The sequence below is a fragment of the Mus caroli genome, unplaced genomic scaffold (genome assembly GCF_978045245.1).
Source record: "Mus caroli unplaced genomic scaffold, Mus_caroli_1 scaffold_7, whole genome shotgun sequence".
Taxonomy (NCBI): domain Eukaryota; kingdom Metazoa; phylum Chordata; class Mammalia; order Rodentia; family Muridae; genus Mus; species Mus caroli.
Genome location: NW_028227262.1, coordinates 78,384,990 through 78,399,651, shown reverse-complemented (window position 1 = coordinate 78,399,651; position 14,662 = coordinate 78,384,990). Strand labels below are relative to the sequence as shown.

The following is a 14,662-nucleotide window of genomic DNA, read 5'->3' as shown; positions in this document are numbered from 1 at the left end:
AATACTTCACAGTAAGTTAAAGTTGAGTATATGGGCGCACAGGAAGTGAAGACAACAGCCAGGACTGCACAGAGAAGCCCTGTCTCTGGGGGACGTAGGAAAGAAGAAGTGAATGGAAACCGTTCATGCTGCCGGAGGATTTGTTTTTCTCTAATAGTGTTTGTTCATTTTCATGTTTCTTTTCCTGTTCTTCCTTTGCCGTTCCTTTTTCCCGTGGAAATCAGAGTTCTTATTCCCACTCTAGTCTTTCAGACTGTTCTGATTACGTGTGTACATGTGTGTCACTTAGAGTCCTATTCAGGAACAGAAGTCAAATTACTTCACCCAGCTGTTAGCGCTTTGTAATTGCACAGAAAAGTGCTCTAGATCTTTGGTATTGAGTTTGCTAGCCGGTGTGGCAGATCCTTTGTTTTAAAATTATGACGGGGGTGGGGGGGAGACAAATAGAAGAAATAAATTCAAAATAGCAAGAATTGATACTTTGTTAAATGACCAAAGGGAAACCCAGGTCCCATAATTAGCTTGAAATGCAGAGCAGCGGATCAGAACGAATAGCTGCTCCCAGGGACAGATGGGTGGAATATGGTTATGCATCACCCGTCACTGCAACCTACATTTTTTTTTCTATCAAGAGACTCAAAGCTGACTATCGGAGTGACTCATTCCTTTGCTTAGAGGATGAGGTAATGCTATTGTGAGGGGTGATGTCATCGCTACCTGAACTGCATGCATATAGATCACTGCTCAGGCTCTCCAGGAAAAGCACCATCTGCTTTGATATCCACAGCCTGAAAGGCTTTGCAGAGATTGGTGCAAAGGTCGCCAGCCTCAAGTATGACTCATAGGCAGCCAATCAGCGAAGAGCAGCTGTTGAAAAAGTAAACTTCTAAAATCATAATCCAAACGCATGACAGGATGAATCAATACTGAATCACATTTCTTATATTGTATGCTTTGCACTTACTGAAGTTACCACCATTGAAGGATTAACCTCTAAATATAAAGCCATTTTCAGTTGGTCAGGCATCACAATCCTTCTTGGTTGATTAAAGCATTTTTTTTTTTAAATTGGCAATAAATTTTCTGTTACTTTGGAGGAGCATAGGTCGTTCAGTGCTGCTTTCTGCAGATGGGACCTGCATTCCCTTGGAACCAGCTGCTACTCTAGGGGAAGAGTTGCTAGAAAGAGGACACATGTCACAGGAGGTGCTCACCGATGGTGGCAGACCCACTAAGCCTCCCTTCGTTTTGGTGACAGTGTTCCTTACACCCTTTGGATTCACTGTAATCCGAATCTGTCATTCTGTTGTGTAGAGTGTCAGATTCCTAACAGATGATAGAAAACAGACAAGAGTAAATACTTGATTTCTTTCATTTGTACCTTGAAATGGTATATCATCTGCATATTGTATCTGTATCACAACACACATTTGTCTTAATGGCAACTTTAAATCAGATAGTCTTCAAATACAAAGTTAATTGTGTTAAGTATAGTGCGCTGTTATCAAGAAATATAAGGAAGGAGGGCTGGAGAAATGGCTCAGTTGTTAAGAACACTTAAGTGCTCTACCAGAGGACCTGGGCTCATTTCCCAGTGCCCACATAGCAGCTCACAACTGCCTGTAACCCATGCATAAATAAGGCTTAAGAGGGACAGAGATACAAGGAAACAAATAAATAGAAATTTTAAACTAAGTAATATCAGGTGACATACATTCGATGTCTTTGGAGAACTTAAGAAAACAGCAGATACTAGCGAGACTCGATGGCACATGCCCGGTACTACATAGTGAGTTCTAGGGCAACCTGGGCTACAATATGAAATCTGCCTCAAAACTGCAATAGAAAGGCCATGTAAATAACCTATTTGTTATCAAAAATTTTGCCTAGAATTAACATTAATAATTGTTGCCTGATCTAAATTTTACTGTCATGGTTACAAAATGCAATTTTCTCAGTCTTCCCTTTAAAAAAATTTTTTATTGGTACTTATTTTTTTTTCATTAGTCTGAACTTAGGAATTTCTCTCTTTTCTTTGACTAGTGCTTCCTTTGTCTAGCACCATGCGTCCATACTTGTCTTTTGTTATAATGAGATGGTAATGGCTCATCTTGTATCCACTCCACCTCGGTTCTGGACTCCCATTTTCTTTTGGTAGAAAATCAAAATCTAGATTTTTACTGTGGAGTTAATTAACAGTCACTGGATACAAACAAATTATCAGCATTTCTGTGTCTGGTAAATATTCCTATAATTTTGAGATCCTAACAGTTTGAGACTATAATAGAGTCTCAGCTTCGGTTGCCACAGAAAGTGAAGGAGAGGGCTAAGTATGTTACAGATCAGTGGGAGAACTCGACTAATAGTACGCATTATTTCACTGTCAGTATGTTAATTCACTCACCAGGGCCTGAAGCCCTAGGTTCCATCCCTATCCTAGGAAAATTAGATACAGAGTGGTCTGGAGAGGTGGCTCAGTGGGTAAGAGCACGGGCTGCTCTTACAAAGGACCCAGGTTCACTTCCCATCACCTACATGACAACTCACAACCATCTGACACCTGCTCCAAGGGGTCCAGCGCCCTCTCTGGCCTCCATGGGAACTGCATACACAGTACACAAACAAATACAGGCAAAACACATAAAAATAAATACATCTTAAGAAAATAGAGATGTAAAAGCAGAGAGGCTGAGAAGTAGAGCATCAGCCCCTTACCTGGGAACCTGAGACCTTTGGTTCAATTCTTAATGTATACTACCAGTATTTGCTCGGATTTTGAAACAGATAAGTGATACCAGGTTGAGGGCCAATAGGATTTTAGTGGGCAGTTGTATCAGAAGGTGTGCCAGGGAGAAGAAACACATTGCCAGTGAAAAATGAGTGGTACCAGGAATGGTGCTGTGTGGTTATGTAACCATGCCAGATTGCTGTCACACAGGGAAAAGGAAGGACATGTGACAGGAAGGTTGTTGGAGGTCACACTTACAGGACTCTGGACATCCGCCACAGGATTTCGAGTCCTTAGGATTTGGGGTCTTTGGTTAGAAGCTAATAAAGAGCCATTGAAGATTTTTCAATATTGTCGTAACAAGCTTAACTGGCCCAGAGGGATTAATCTAAGAGATACATCAGCTTAAACTGGGGGAATTTGCAGTGGAGATCTGTGAGGAGGTTCTGATAAGAGCTCGGGTCAGACATAATAAGGATCTGACCTAGAATATGAATGGAGTTAGGACAGTGGTCTTCACCTGTCTTCCAGACCCGGAGTTTAAGGCAGAGGTCAGGAAGCAGAGAGTGTGCGTTGACTCCCAGCTTAGAGCTAAAGAAAGCCTGCTGCTCCAGCAACCCAAGGCATCCATCTGGGGTTCTGTGTTAAACCAGTAAGGCTGATGTTTGTTTTAAAAAGTTTGTTTTGCATGCGTGGTTTGTTTTATCTTTAACTCTTTCATATTCTCTCTTCCCAAAGTTTTAAGCTTTATAGATCAAGACAGAAGTTGTGTTGTTAATTGGAGTTAAAATTTTACTTTTAATGCCAGCAGAAGCCAATGCCATGAAGCTCTTTCCTGTCTTTGCCCATGCTGCCCTGAGAAGCCACCATTGAAACTTCCCTGTTATAACACAGCTCTGACATGACACGTCCTCACTTCCTTCACTGTTAACCAGTCTTTGTCTTCTGCTTGCTGCCCATGCCTCCACTGTCTCTCCTCAGCCTATGCACTTTCTCATGGTGCCTCAGTTTACCCAGAAGCCTTTGCAAGCTTGTTCCCCAAATGTCAACATGATGTACTGTTTCATGTTGAGAGCTTTGCCTGGCTGTTATTAACTTTCTCAGCAGGATCTACCATGGGTTCTCCATTGACCACTCAACCTGCATGCTTCTCTGCCCCTTTATCTTCAATTCTCCTTCCCCCTTATGATGATCTCTTTCACTAATATGACATATAGCATTTATTTATGATTGTCTCCAGACACCAGAGTTCAAGCTCCATAGGATACTGGTTTTGTTTATCTGCTTCCCTCTCTTGAGCCATCCGTCAAGATTTTGTTCAGCTGGCCATAGTGGTGTATATCTTTAGTCCTAGCACTCGGGAGGCAGAGGCAGGCGGATCTAGGTCAGCCTGGTCTACAGATTGAGTTCCAAGCCAGCCAGGACTATAAGGAGAAACCCTGTTTTGAAAAACCAAATTAAAAAAAATTTTTTTAATTTTGTTTAAAAGAAGAAAGGATGAGGGCTGGAGAGATGGCTCAGCGGTTAAGAGCACTGACTGCTCTTCCAGAGGTCCTAAGTTCAATTCCCAGCAACCATATGGTGGCTCACAACCATCTGTAATTGGATCCAATGCCCTTGTCTGTTGTGTCTGAAGACAGCTATGGTGTACTCACAATACATTCAGTAAATAAGTAAATAATTAAATAAATAAAAAGAAGAAGGATGACTCTCCCATAAGACACTTGGGAGGCTTCGTTGTCAGCTGTCTAACTCACCGCAGACTTGAGAAAGTAAACGAAGAAAAGGGACAGTGGTTGGATTCGCATTCCTCACCCTGTCTGTGCTCCTTCAGTCTGAGTCTATGATGTAACTGGCAGATTGATGTAAGCCTCGAAAGTAATCCATGTTACCCATTTACGAGAATATCATGATCCTTAGCATGTTAACGGCTATGAAAGCTCCAGTGGCCTTATTTATTATTTATAGTTTTTATTTATTTTTTATTTCTATTTCTTTATGTATTTTTTACTTGACTGGATCCCCAGGCTCTCTTTTGGCAACTTACTCATCAATATGAGACCTTCTTGACCTATAGCAGAGTTTGAGAAAAACCATATTGGACGGCCAGGCCAGGGGACTGTGGACCCATAAGTCACCTCTGGTGGATAGCCACATTGATTTATATATTGTTCAAAACCCCCCAGATCTTACTACCACTCTTCAGAGTATGAGGCTTTTAAAAAGTGGCTTCTGTTTTAGGTGTTTGGGAACAAGATGATAATTCCCTCCCTGGATGGAGACCTCTTCCAGTGGGACCGGGACCGAGAGAGCATGGAGGCCGTCCCCTTCACGGTGGAGTCCCTGCTCGAATCTTCATACAAGTTTGGAGATGATGTTGTTCTGGTTGGAGGGAAATCTCTGACTACATACGGACTCAGTGCTTACAGTGGAAAGGTGAGTGACGGTGCATTAGGGGGTGGGGAGCAGTCGGATAGAAGGAGCAGCACGTTTAGTCAGGGTCTCTCTGTGTAACGGGCTAGCCTGGAGTGTGTCGACCAGGCTGGCCTCAAACTCACTGAGCTCCACCTACCTGTATGCAGTTGTTCCTTTGTAATTATCCCCTGAGAACAGACTTTGTTTTAATAAATCAATGGTGAGGGAGTAATGGGAAACTGAGTTTATTTACGGTGAAAGTAGTCATCAGAGGGCTAGAGCGATGGCTGAGCCGTCGGAGGCTCACGACCAAAAATACAGGAGGAAGCATCAGAGTCAGGACAACAGGAGGAGAGAGAATTTATAAATATGGTCTAGTGTGCTAGGTAGGTGCTTTTGTAGTGTGTTATTTTGAAGTCTTCATATATTCCTAAGGATGATGTATTTTATACACATTTTTTTACAGGCAAAGAACCCTTCAAAGACTAGTAATAATCCTGATGATAGGAATAATTGATGCTTGTTTATCTGGCTTGGCTATAAAATTGCCCAAGGAGAGAGTGCCGCTCACTAAACAGATAAGGAAATGGAGACCTTAAGGGATTCAGAAACTCCAAGGTCAGATTTGCCTCAGATCAGGCTGATGGTAAAGTCATTGATGACCTAGATTCTCTCCAGCAAGACTCCCGGGATACAGTCCAGAGGCTTAGTCCCTGGATGTATAGACGTTTTCTGCATAGATTTACACTATGAAAGGGAAGGCTGGGGGCTGGAGAGATGGCTCAGCGGTTAAGAGCATTGACTGCTCTTCCAGAGGTCCTGAGTTCAAGTCCCAGCAACCACATGGTGGCTCACAGCCATCTGTAATGGGATCTGATGCTCTCTTCTGGGGTAGACAGCTATGGTGTACTCACATACATAAAATAAATAAATCTTTAAAAAAATTATTTAAAAGAAAAAGAAAGGGAAGGCTGGGAGCAGGACTTCTTAACCTAAAGGTTCCTAGTTCAGTGGCCCTCTTCCAGGAGCCAGGCTCTCCGCAGCCTGGGGATTAAGGATCCCATGCTATCCAGGATGGCCATCGGTGCTTTGTTTTGTTTTAAATTGAGCTGTCAGTCTCCCTTTATGTTAGTATTCTCCTCTGTAAAACAGCAGGGCTGACCAGTCACGCGGTTCTCTGCCTGGATGTTCTGGGATCCCAGCAGTTTCTGTCTTTTCTGAGGATTTTAGTTTGGATCCAACTAAGGAACCTCTGTTTTTCTTCAGTCAGAAGATATTAGGGTTCAGAATTTTAAAAGTGTATACATAACACTAGGTGGAAATTGTGAGGCTGAGTATAAGTATTCTTTCGCCTCATCTGGAGTTTTAGTAATGACATGTCTGCAGAGATACAATTGGCTACTCATTTCTTCTTTGGAATTCCCCATGGAATTCCCCAAAATAGGGCTCAAATTATGTAAGTCCTTAAAATCATCCACTCCCTGAAATAAACATTGTTGGAACTTTCATGGTTCTAAATAACTCATTTTCTGGTTTAGGAATCTAACGATGCTCATAGCTTAGGTATTCTTTAATTTCATTTTACTTTTTAAAAATTGTGAGCCTGGCATGGTGTGTACCTTTAATCCCAACACTAGAGACAGAGACAGGCAAATCTCTTGAGTTTGAGGCCAGCCTGATCTACAAAGGGAGTTTCAGGACAGCCAGGGCTACACGGAGAAACCCTGTCTCAAGAAAAAACAAATTATAGAGATCGTGTGCTGGACATATTGGCACACATTTCAATCCTAGCACCTGGGAGGCAGAGGCAGGTGGATCTTTTTGAGTTCAAGACCAGCTTTCACTACAAAAGTAAGTTCCATGCCAGCCAGGGCTTCATAGAGATAGGGTGTGGGTGGGTGGGATGTCTGCCTGCCTGCCTGTCTATGCCTATCTGTCTGCTGTCTGTCTTGCTTCCTTGACTTATTTTTTGTCTGTCTTTTCAGCTGAGGTATATCTGTTCTGCCTTGGGATGTCGCCGATGGGATAGTGATGAAATGGAAGAAGAGGAAGACATCTTGCTTCTGCAACGTACGCAGAAGACTGTGCGAGCTGTCGGGCCTCGTAGCGGCAGTGAGAAGTGGGTATCCGAACATCAGGAATGGCATTGTTTAGAAATTCCAAAAGCTGGTCATGGGGTGCACACCTTTAGTCCCAACAGAGGCAGGTGGATCTCTGAGTTCTGTGGGCAGATAAAAAGGGGGTGGGACTCCTTTAAACCTAGGATTTCTTAAAGACTTTCCTTTGTACAGATTCTGTGAATCTAAAAGCACAATGTACTTTTAAGAGAAATGAATGCCTATGTTAATCTCAAAGATGTGAGGAGAAAGCCCACAGACCCAAATCATCATGGCTGCATTAGTTACCGCTAGCTTTTTTTTTTTTATTCATATACACGTTGTCTACCCATAAAGGCAGGGCTCAAGAGGTCAACATTGGACATGAGGGAGACAAGGTTTTTATAGTTCTGGAGAAGGGGTTTCCACAAATGGGGAATTTGACAGGCAAAATTGGCAGGGTTATAGGAACAGGATTTAAACATAACAAGTTAGTCATAATGACCTGAAACAAAGACCTGATTGCAAGATGGTGGTCCTAACAGTAGTAACAAGGTAGCCTTTGAAACAGTGCTTTTGAAAAAACAAAAAAAAGAGTAGGGTTGCAAGATGGTTATAACAACTTTTGAAACAGAGACAAGATTGCCATTCCTGGAACAGGCAGAACAAAACTATTAGTAATTAAGGTTACAGGTGGGGCATAGCCCAATTCTTGCAAAGCAGAGATTTAATCATAAATAGGAATGAACCTAGTTAGTCTTTAAGATAAGATGGTTTTCAAACCTAAAATGGGCCAAACAGCATCACTTCGTGTGCTGCAAGGTGTGGTAACCAGGAGTCCCATGGAGTGAATGTATTTTTAGCTTAGTCCTTGGTCAGTGACATTTGGCCTAGTAACATGACTGATAGAAGTTACTTAATGGCAGGACACTTGAGTGTCTAGTGGATGCCTTGGTCGTTTGTCTCACTAGCCCTATTTTATTTTATTTACCTTTTCATTTTTGCAGTGTTGAGGATCAAGCCCAGCTCTCCCCACGCGCTAGGCAATGTTCCATCACTGATCTGCCGTCCCAGCTCCCAGCTTCAGAGTAATCACTTACTCTGCTATCTTTAAAAGTACCAGCCATTCTTTTGACCTAACAAATAATGAGCCCCCTTATGTAATTTACCACTTAATATATGATTCAGCTGTTAGATACGCTGGTCCTCTGTCATGTCCAGACTTTCTCAGCTTGATATACTAAGCTCTGAGTCACCTGTGTAGTTAAAAAAAAAAAAATCCCTTTAGATCCCATCTTGATCTTTTGAAACTTAACCACTTAGACACTTTTGTCATCTGATGAAATAGAATTGTCCTGAAATTTGCTTTCAAACCTAATTAAGAAAGTATTTCTTTTTTCTGTTTTTGCTGGCCTGTGAATAGAGATTTGTATTTGCCTGCCAGCGTTTATCCTACTGGGACTGTTAAATCTGAGAGCTCTGTGGGAGTTTAGTAGATTTGTGAGTTACCAGAACCCAAAGAGCAAGCGTGGGGCTAATTCTGTATTGAGAGAGAGAGAAATCTAATCTCCATATTCCTTAAACATAAATAAATATAGATGTATATATATATCAACATTTCCAAATTCATAGCTAGACCATTTTATAATCTTAGTGACTGTCATTATAGTTAATTATGTGTATGCGTTTCCGGCTCCCTAACTATAGAGAAAACATTGCTGGATAAGACAGACATCTAGGACAGAGGGAATCATCTGTCATATCTTGGTCAATAGAGAGCAACAATAAGTTTTGCTTAGGTGATTGAAGAAGTTCCATTGGAATCTAAAAGTGATGTATACAGCTTGCCTTTTACACTGGTTTGTTGGGGTGTACTTTGCTGCACTTGAATGACAAGTGCTAAGGTAATTAAGAAATTAAGGCCGGCTGCAAGTCACCTCATTTTAATGTGATTTTGTTGTGTTTTATGAAGTACATGTTAATTTTTGATAGAACGTCTGGCCTTAGGTGTTTACTGTCTACGGCCTCAGAATGGCTGCTTGCAAAGGATCAGCCACGGCTCTCTGAGGCCCTCTTGCGGTGTAAATCAGCATTGCATTCCATTTCAAAAAGTTAAGATGGGCTGGGCGTGGGGAGCGCACCCCTTTAATCCCAGCCCTTGGGAGGCAGAGGCAGACGGATTTCTGAGTTTGAGGCCAGCCTGGTCTACAGAGTGAGTTCCAGGACAGCCAGGGCTACACGAGAAACCCTGTCTCGAAAAAAACAAAAAAACAAAACAAAACAAAAAAGCTATGATGATGTCTTCTCATAAAAGTGTTCTATTTTCTTCTTCAGTCTAAAAGCAGTGCTGTGTTACTTGAGTGCTGTATTGTTTGGTCCCTTCATTTAAACATAAGATTCTAAAACACACCTTTATAAATTTAAGGTGGAATTTCAGTGTTGGCCACTTTGAACTTCGGTATATTCCAGACATGGAAACTAGAGCCGGATTCATTGAAAGCACCTTTAAACCGGGTGGAAACAAAGAAGACTCTAAAATTATTTCAGATGTGGAAGAACAAGAAGCCACCATGCTGGACACAGTGATAAAAGTTTCCGTTGCTGATTGGAAGGTCATGGCGTTTAGTAGGAAGGGAGGCCGCCTGGAATGGGAGTACCAGGTATCTGAGACCACAGACTCAGTAGCTCTGTCCCTTTCCCAGAGTGGGAGTCCCAGGTATCTGAGACCGCTGACTCAGTAGCTCTGTCCCCAGGTTTTGTTTGACCATACACATTACTAGAGGGAGGTAATGCCATTTTGGAATCTCAGGTATTTTTCTCTGCTTTAAACCTGTGACTTTAAGAGACATTTTGTGGAGCTGGCAAGACGGTTCAGTCAGTGAGTATTTGCTGTGCAAGCCTGAGGACCTGCGTTCAGATCCCCATCACCACATGAAAAGCGAGGCCTGGGGTTCCACGTCTGTTCCCAGCCCAGGGAAGGCATAGAAAGGCAGGTCCATGCTGGTCGGCCCCGCCTGACCAGTGGATTCCCGTAATCCTGTAATTCCTGTAAGAGAACCTGAATCAAAAAAAATAAGATGGAGGAGCTAGAGAGATAAATGGCTCAGTGGCTAAGAGGAGCTGCTGCTCTTGCAGAGAACACAGACACTCACAGAAAGGAGGGAGAGGGAGGGAAGGGGAGGGAGGGAGAGAGAAGGCACTTACAAGCTGAAATCTGAAAATACCGCTTTCGTTGCTGAACGCTTCTCTCCTTTGTCTAGTTTTGTACTCCCATCGCGTCCGCCTGGCTGGTGAGGGATGGCAAGGTCATCCCCATCAGTCTATTTGATGATACAAGTTACACAGCCAACGAAGAAGCTTTGGGAGACGAAGAAGACATTGTAGAGGCTGCTCGGGGAGCCACAGAGAACAGCGTGTACTTAGGTGGGTAGCGTTAGCCAGGAAAGGTCCACGGACGCCCAGCGTGCTTCACTGGCGGTCCTTTCTACTTAGTTTCCGAGTACTTTCTTTGCCTTAGTTTCCCTTAACGTCTATGCCCTCATTCTGTAGAGCCGTGGTTCTCAGCCTTCCTAATGCTGTGACCTTCGTGTTCCTCCTGTGGCAATCCCTAACTATAAATTTGTTGTTGTTGCTACTTCATAATGGTAATTTTGCTACTGTTATAAATTGTAATGTAAATATCTGTGTTTTCTGATCGTTGTGGCAACCCCTGTGGAAGGATTGTTGGACCCCCAGGGTTGAGACCCCCAGGTTGAGAAGCACTGCTCTAGAGATTAAAAACCTCGTCACATCTGAGCTGTTTGCTTTCTTCCTACAAGCCACAGTTTGTTTATTTCATGGCATCTTTACAGCTAAACTGAAAAAAAAAACAAAGCTCTCCTGTGATTCTGTACAACTGAGCATATCACATAAATACATTTTGAAATGTTTGTATCTGCTTAGATTAGCTTGGGTTATCATCACAAAATTATGTAAACTATATGCCACCCATACTTCAACCCAGTCTCCATGAAATGCCATGATCTGAAGGAACGAATGTCTTTGACAACATGAACAGGTCAAATATATCACTAAATAATCAAGTCATGGAAATAACGAGCGCCCTCCTTTTTGTAAAATAAAGTAAAACATGAGCATGAGTTGTAGCATTGGCCACACTGCTATTACGGCCCTGGAATTAGAGTTGTTTAGATAAACTTCCTTTACAAGCTGTTGGAAGCACAGAAAGTCTTATTTTCTGATGTTTCGGTGGGAATGGTTTTGTGTTACTGAAAAGGCGCTGTTATTCAGTTCGGAACATTGTAGAGGCTTTATATATGTTCTTCGGTTTTGTGGAGTCAAATGTGAGTGCTTTGAGCATCTTCCCTGGAAAGAGCTATGTAGCAAAGGAGTAACATTTGTCTAAGTGCATTATATCAGAGCAAACTTTTACGAGCTCCATCATGTGACTGACATGTTTGTGTGGTTGACCCAGGGATGTACAGAGGCCAGCTGTACCTGCAGTCATCCGTCAGGGTCTCAGAAAAGTTCCCTACAAGCCCAAAGGCCTTGGAGTCTGTAAATGGCGAAAATGCAATTATTCCCCTGCCGACGATCAAATGGAAGCCCTTAATCCGTAAGTCACTTAGAGGCTTTACAAATACTACTGAAGTGCCTGCTAGGTAAGTCAGGTGTGGTAGTGTGGGCCTGCAACTTCCTAGCACTTGGAATGTGGAAGCAGGAGGTTCAGCGACATAGTAAGTTTGAAGTCAGTCTGGGTGACAGGAGACCCTATCTCAAAACAAACAAACAAACCCAGCACCTTTATTCCAAGCACTTGGGAGGCAGAAACAGTGAGATCTCTGTTAGTTCACGGTCAGCCTAGTCTGCACAATGAGTTCCAGCCAACCAGGGCACAGTAAGACCACATCTCCAAAACCAACTAACAGACAAAGCATTTAAAAAAGAATATGCCAGGCCATGGTGGTGCAGAGGCAGGCAGATCTCCGAGTTCGAGGCCAGCCTGGTCTACAGAGCATGTTCCAGGACAGCCAGGGCTACACAGAGAAACCCTATCTCAAAAAACAGAAAAATACATGTATGTAGTAGGTAAACAAGTTACCTGGTAATCACATATTTTTGAGACAAATAAACAAATTGAAGTACTAGACCAAATCCTTTAGTTGTCTTTCTATACCTTTTGCGTGTTTTTACTGTAAATGTTATGCTTGAAGGGCTTCTTTTAAAATTTTGTTTTAGTTTAATTTTATTTATGTGGGTTAGAGCGATCAAACTCGAGTTTGAAGCTTCGATGTTAGATGCCTTTACCCAGTGACCCAACGTGCTGACCCTTAAGATTTCTTTGAATGAATGGCCCTTTCTGCATCTGTTGTTTTGAGATACGGTCTGACTATGTTGCCCATACTCATCTCCCAACTCCTAGGCTCAAATTGTCTCCTTCACACAGGTGTGGGTCATCTTCCTAGTGTAGGGCCTGATTGCGTCTCAGTAGCAAGGATGTCTCAGTAGCAAGGCTCTTTGACCTGTGTTCTTGTGGGTAAATGTCAGCTAAGTGAATGAATGAGCCTATGCCTTTCATTGAAGTCACATGGTTAATAGTGTACGTTCTCTTTAGATTCTCCTTCTAGGACTCCTGTCTTGGTTGGGTCTGATGAATTTGACAAATGTCTAAGTAATGATAAGTATTCCCACGAAGAATACAGTAATGGTGCACTGTCAATCCTACAGTATCCATACGGTGAGTGTTATTACTCCTAAGTGGAAACTACTCAGTTTCATTTGTCTCATGCAGTTATTTGAAATTAATTAATAGAATTAAGACGAAGTTAAATTGGCTGGGTGGTGGCAGACATACCTTTAATCCCAGCACTCGGGAGGCAGAGGCAGGTGGATCTCAGAGTTTAAGGCTAGCCTGGTCTACAGAGTGAGTTCTAGGACAGCCAGAGCTACCCAGAGAAACCCTGTCTTAGAGCGTGGTGAACAGAACTGTTGCAGTTGTCTTAACAGAGAACCCCTGGTGATGTTTGTTTTCTCAGATAACGGTTACTATCTGCCATACTACAAGAGAGAAAGGAATAAGCGGAGCACGCAGATCACAGTCAGGTTCCTGGACAGCCCCCACTACAGCAAGAACATCCGCAAGAAGGACCCCATCCTCCTGCTGCACTGGTGGAAGGAAATATTCGGAACAATCCTGCTTTGCATCATAGCCACGACCTTCATCGTGCGCAGGCTTTTCCATCCTCAGCCCCACAGGGTAAGCTGCTCTGTCAACCTAATGTGCTTCCAAGTGCTTGCTGTGTAGAAAGCTTCTGGGAGGGAGAGTTCGTGTACTCAGACTTACCATAGAATCATCTGTGCTTGTACTGTCTCTTTCATTTAGCCACAAAGTCACTGTGCAAAGGGTCCTACCTCCACAAACCTGAACAGCCAGTATGACATAGCCTACTGCTGCCAGGTTGCAGTCTCATACAGTGTGTGACTACAACACAGTATTTAGTATCTGTGTATCTGAAATAGATGAGGCACACTTAAAAAAAAAATAGTAGCCACAATTGTTTTCAACTTTATTACAATGTTATGGGTGGGTTGGAGAGATGGCTCAGTGGTTAGAGGACCTGAGTTCATTTTGCAGCACCCACATCAGACAGCCCTTACCTGCCTGTAACTCCAACTACTGGGGATCTGACACCCTCTTCTGGCCTCCATAGGTATCCACATGTTTTTGGCATAGGGTCATACACATAAGTAAAAAATAAAATATCTTTTTAAATTATAATAGTAATACGTTTATGAGCCCACTGTTGTGGACGCGTGCTGTAGATGCTTGAACGGCCATGATGCAAGGCATGGCTGCATGCCATTTCTACCTTCTTGTCTTCATGTAGGCCTCGGTCCATTGCACTCCGGCTTTCACTCCTCACAGCTCACAAAAGTGACCTTGACAGGAGCTTTAGGTGACCTTTGGTTAAATGGAGTGGACATCTTCCTGTCCCCGGCTCTGGGACGACAGTGTCATTTGCTTCTCCTTGACTTTCCTATCTGCCTTCCTTGACCCAGGCCCTCCCAGTCTCCTTGGAGGTTGAGTGGATCCTTCAGGACTTCACCTTCCTCAGCCTCTGGCCTCCACTGAGTCCCCTCACATGCTCTGTTCTCTTCAGAGTCTTACAGAGAGATTTCCAAATTCCACCTCCCTCCTTTTTTTAAGACCAGGGTCTTACCCTGTAACCCAGGTTGACCAGAACTGATGGCAGACTGCCTGCCTCAGGGTCTTGGGTGCTGGGATTCAAGGTTTGATCCCAGATCTAAATCCTTTTTCTGGAGCAGCTTTCTAGTTAGAACTATACAAATGGCTCAAATAAGTCATATCTCAGACTGCGCCCATTCATCCCATCCATCCCCAGCCGGTCCCACAGGCATTTGT

At 43.0% G+C, this 14,662-nt stretch overlaps 1 protein-coding gene across 2 annotated transcripts in view; it reads left to right on the top strand.

Moving 5' to 3' along the window:
• Positions 1–14,662, top strand: part of Eif2ak3 (eukaryotic translation initiation factor 2 alpha kinase 3) — a 59,583-nt gene that overhangs the window by 27,391 nt on the left and 17,530 nt on the right. For both annotated transcript variants that reach the window (XM_021164678.3, XM_021164677.3), the window contains exons 3-9: positions 4,970–5,164; positions 7,129–7,262; positions 9,665–9,899; positions 10,500–10,662; positions 11,714–11,854; positions 12,854–12,976; positions 13,275–13,495. In XM_021164678.3, coding sequence (XP_021020337.2) covers positions 4,970–5,164; positions 7,129–7,262; positions 9,665–9,899; positions 10,500–10,662; positions 11,714–11,854; positions 12,854–12,976; positions 13,275–13,495 — 1,212 coding nt within the window. The remainder of the gene's footprint in view (positions 1–4,969; positions 5,165–7,128; positions 7,263–9,664; positions 9,900–10,499; positions 10,663–11,713; positions 11,855–12,853; positions 12,977–13,274; positions 13,496–14,662) is intronic.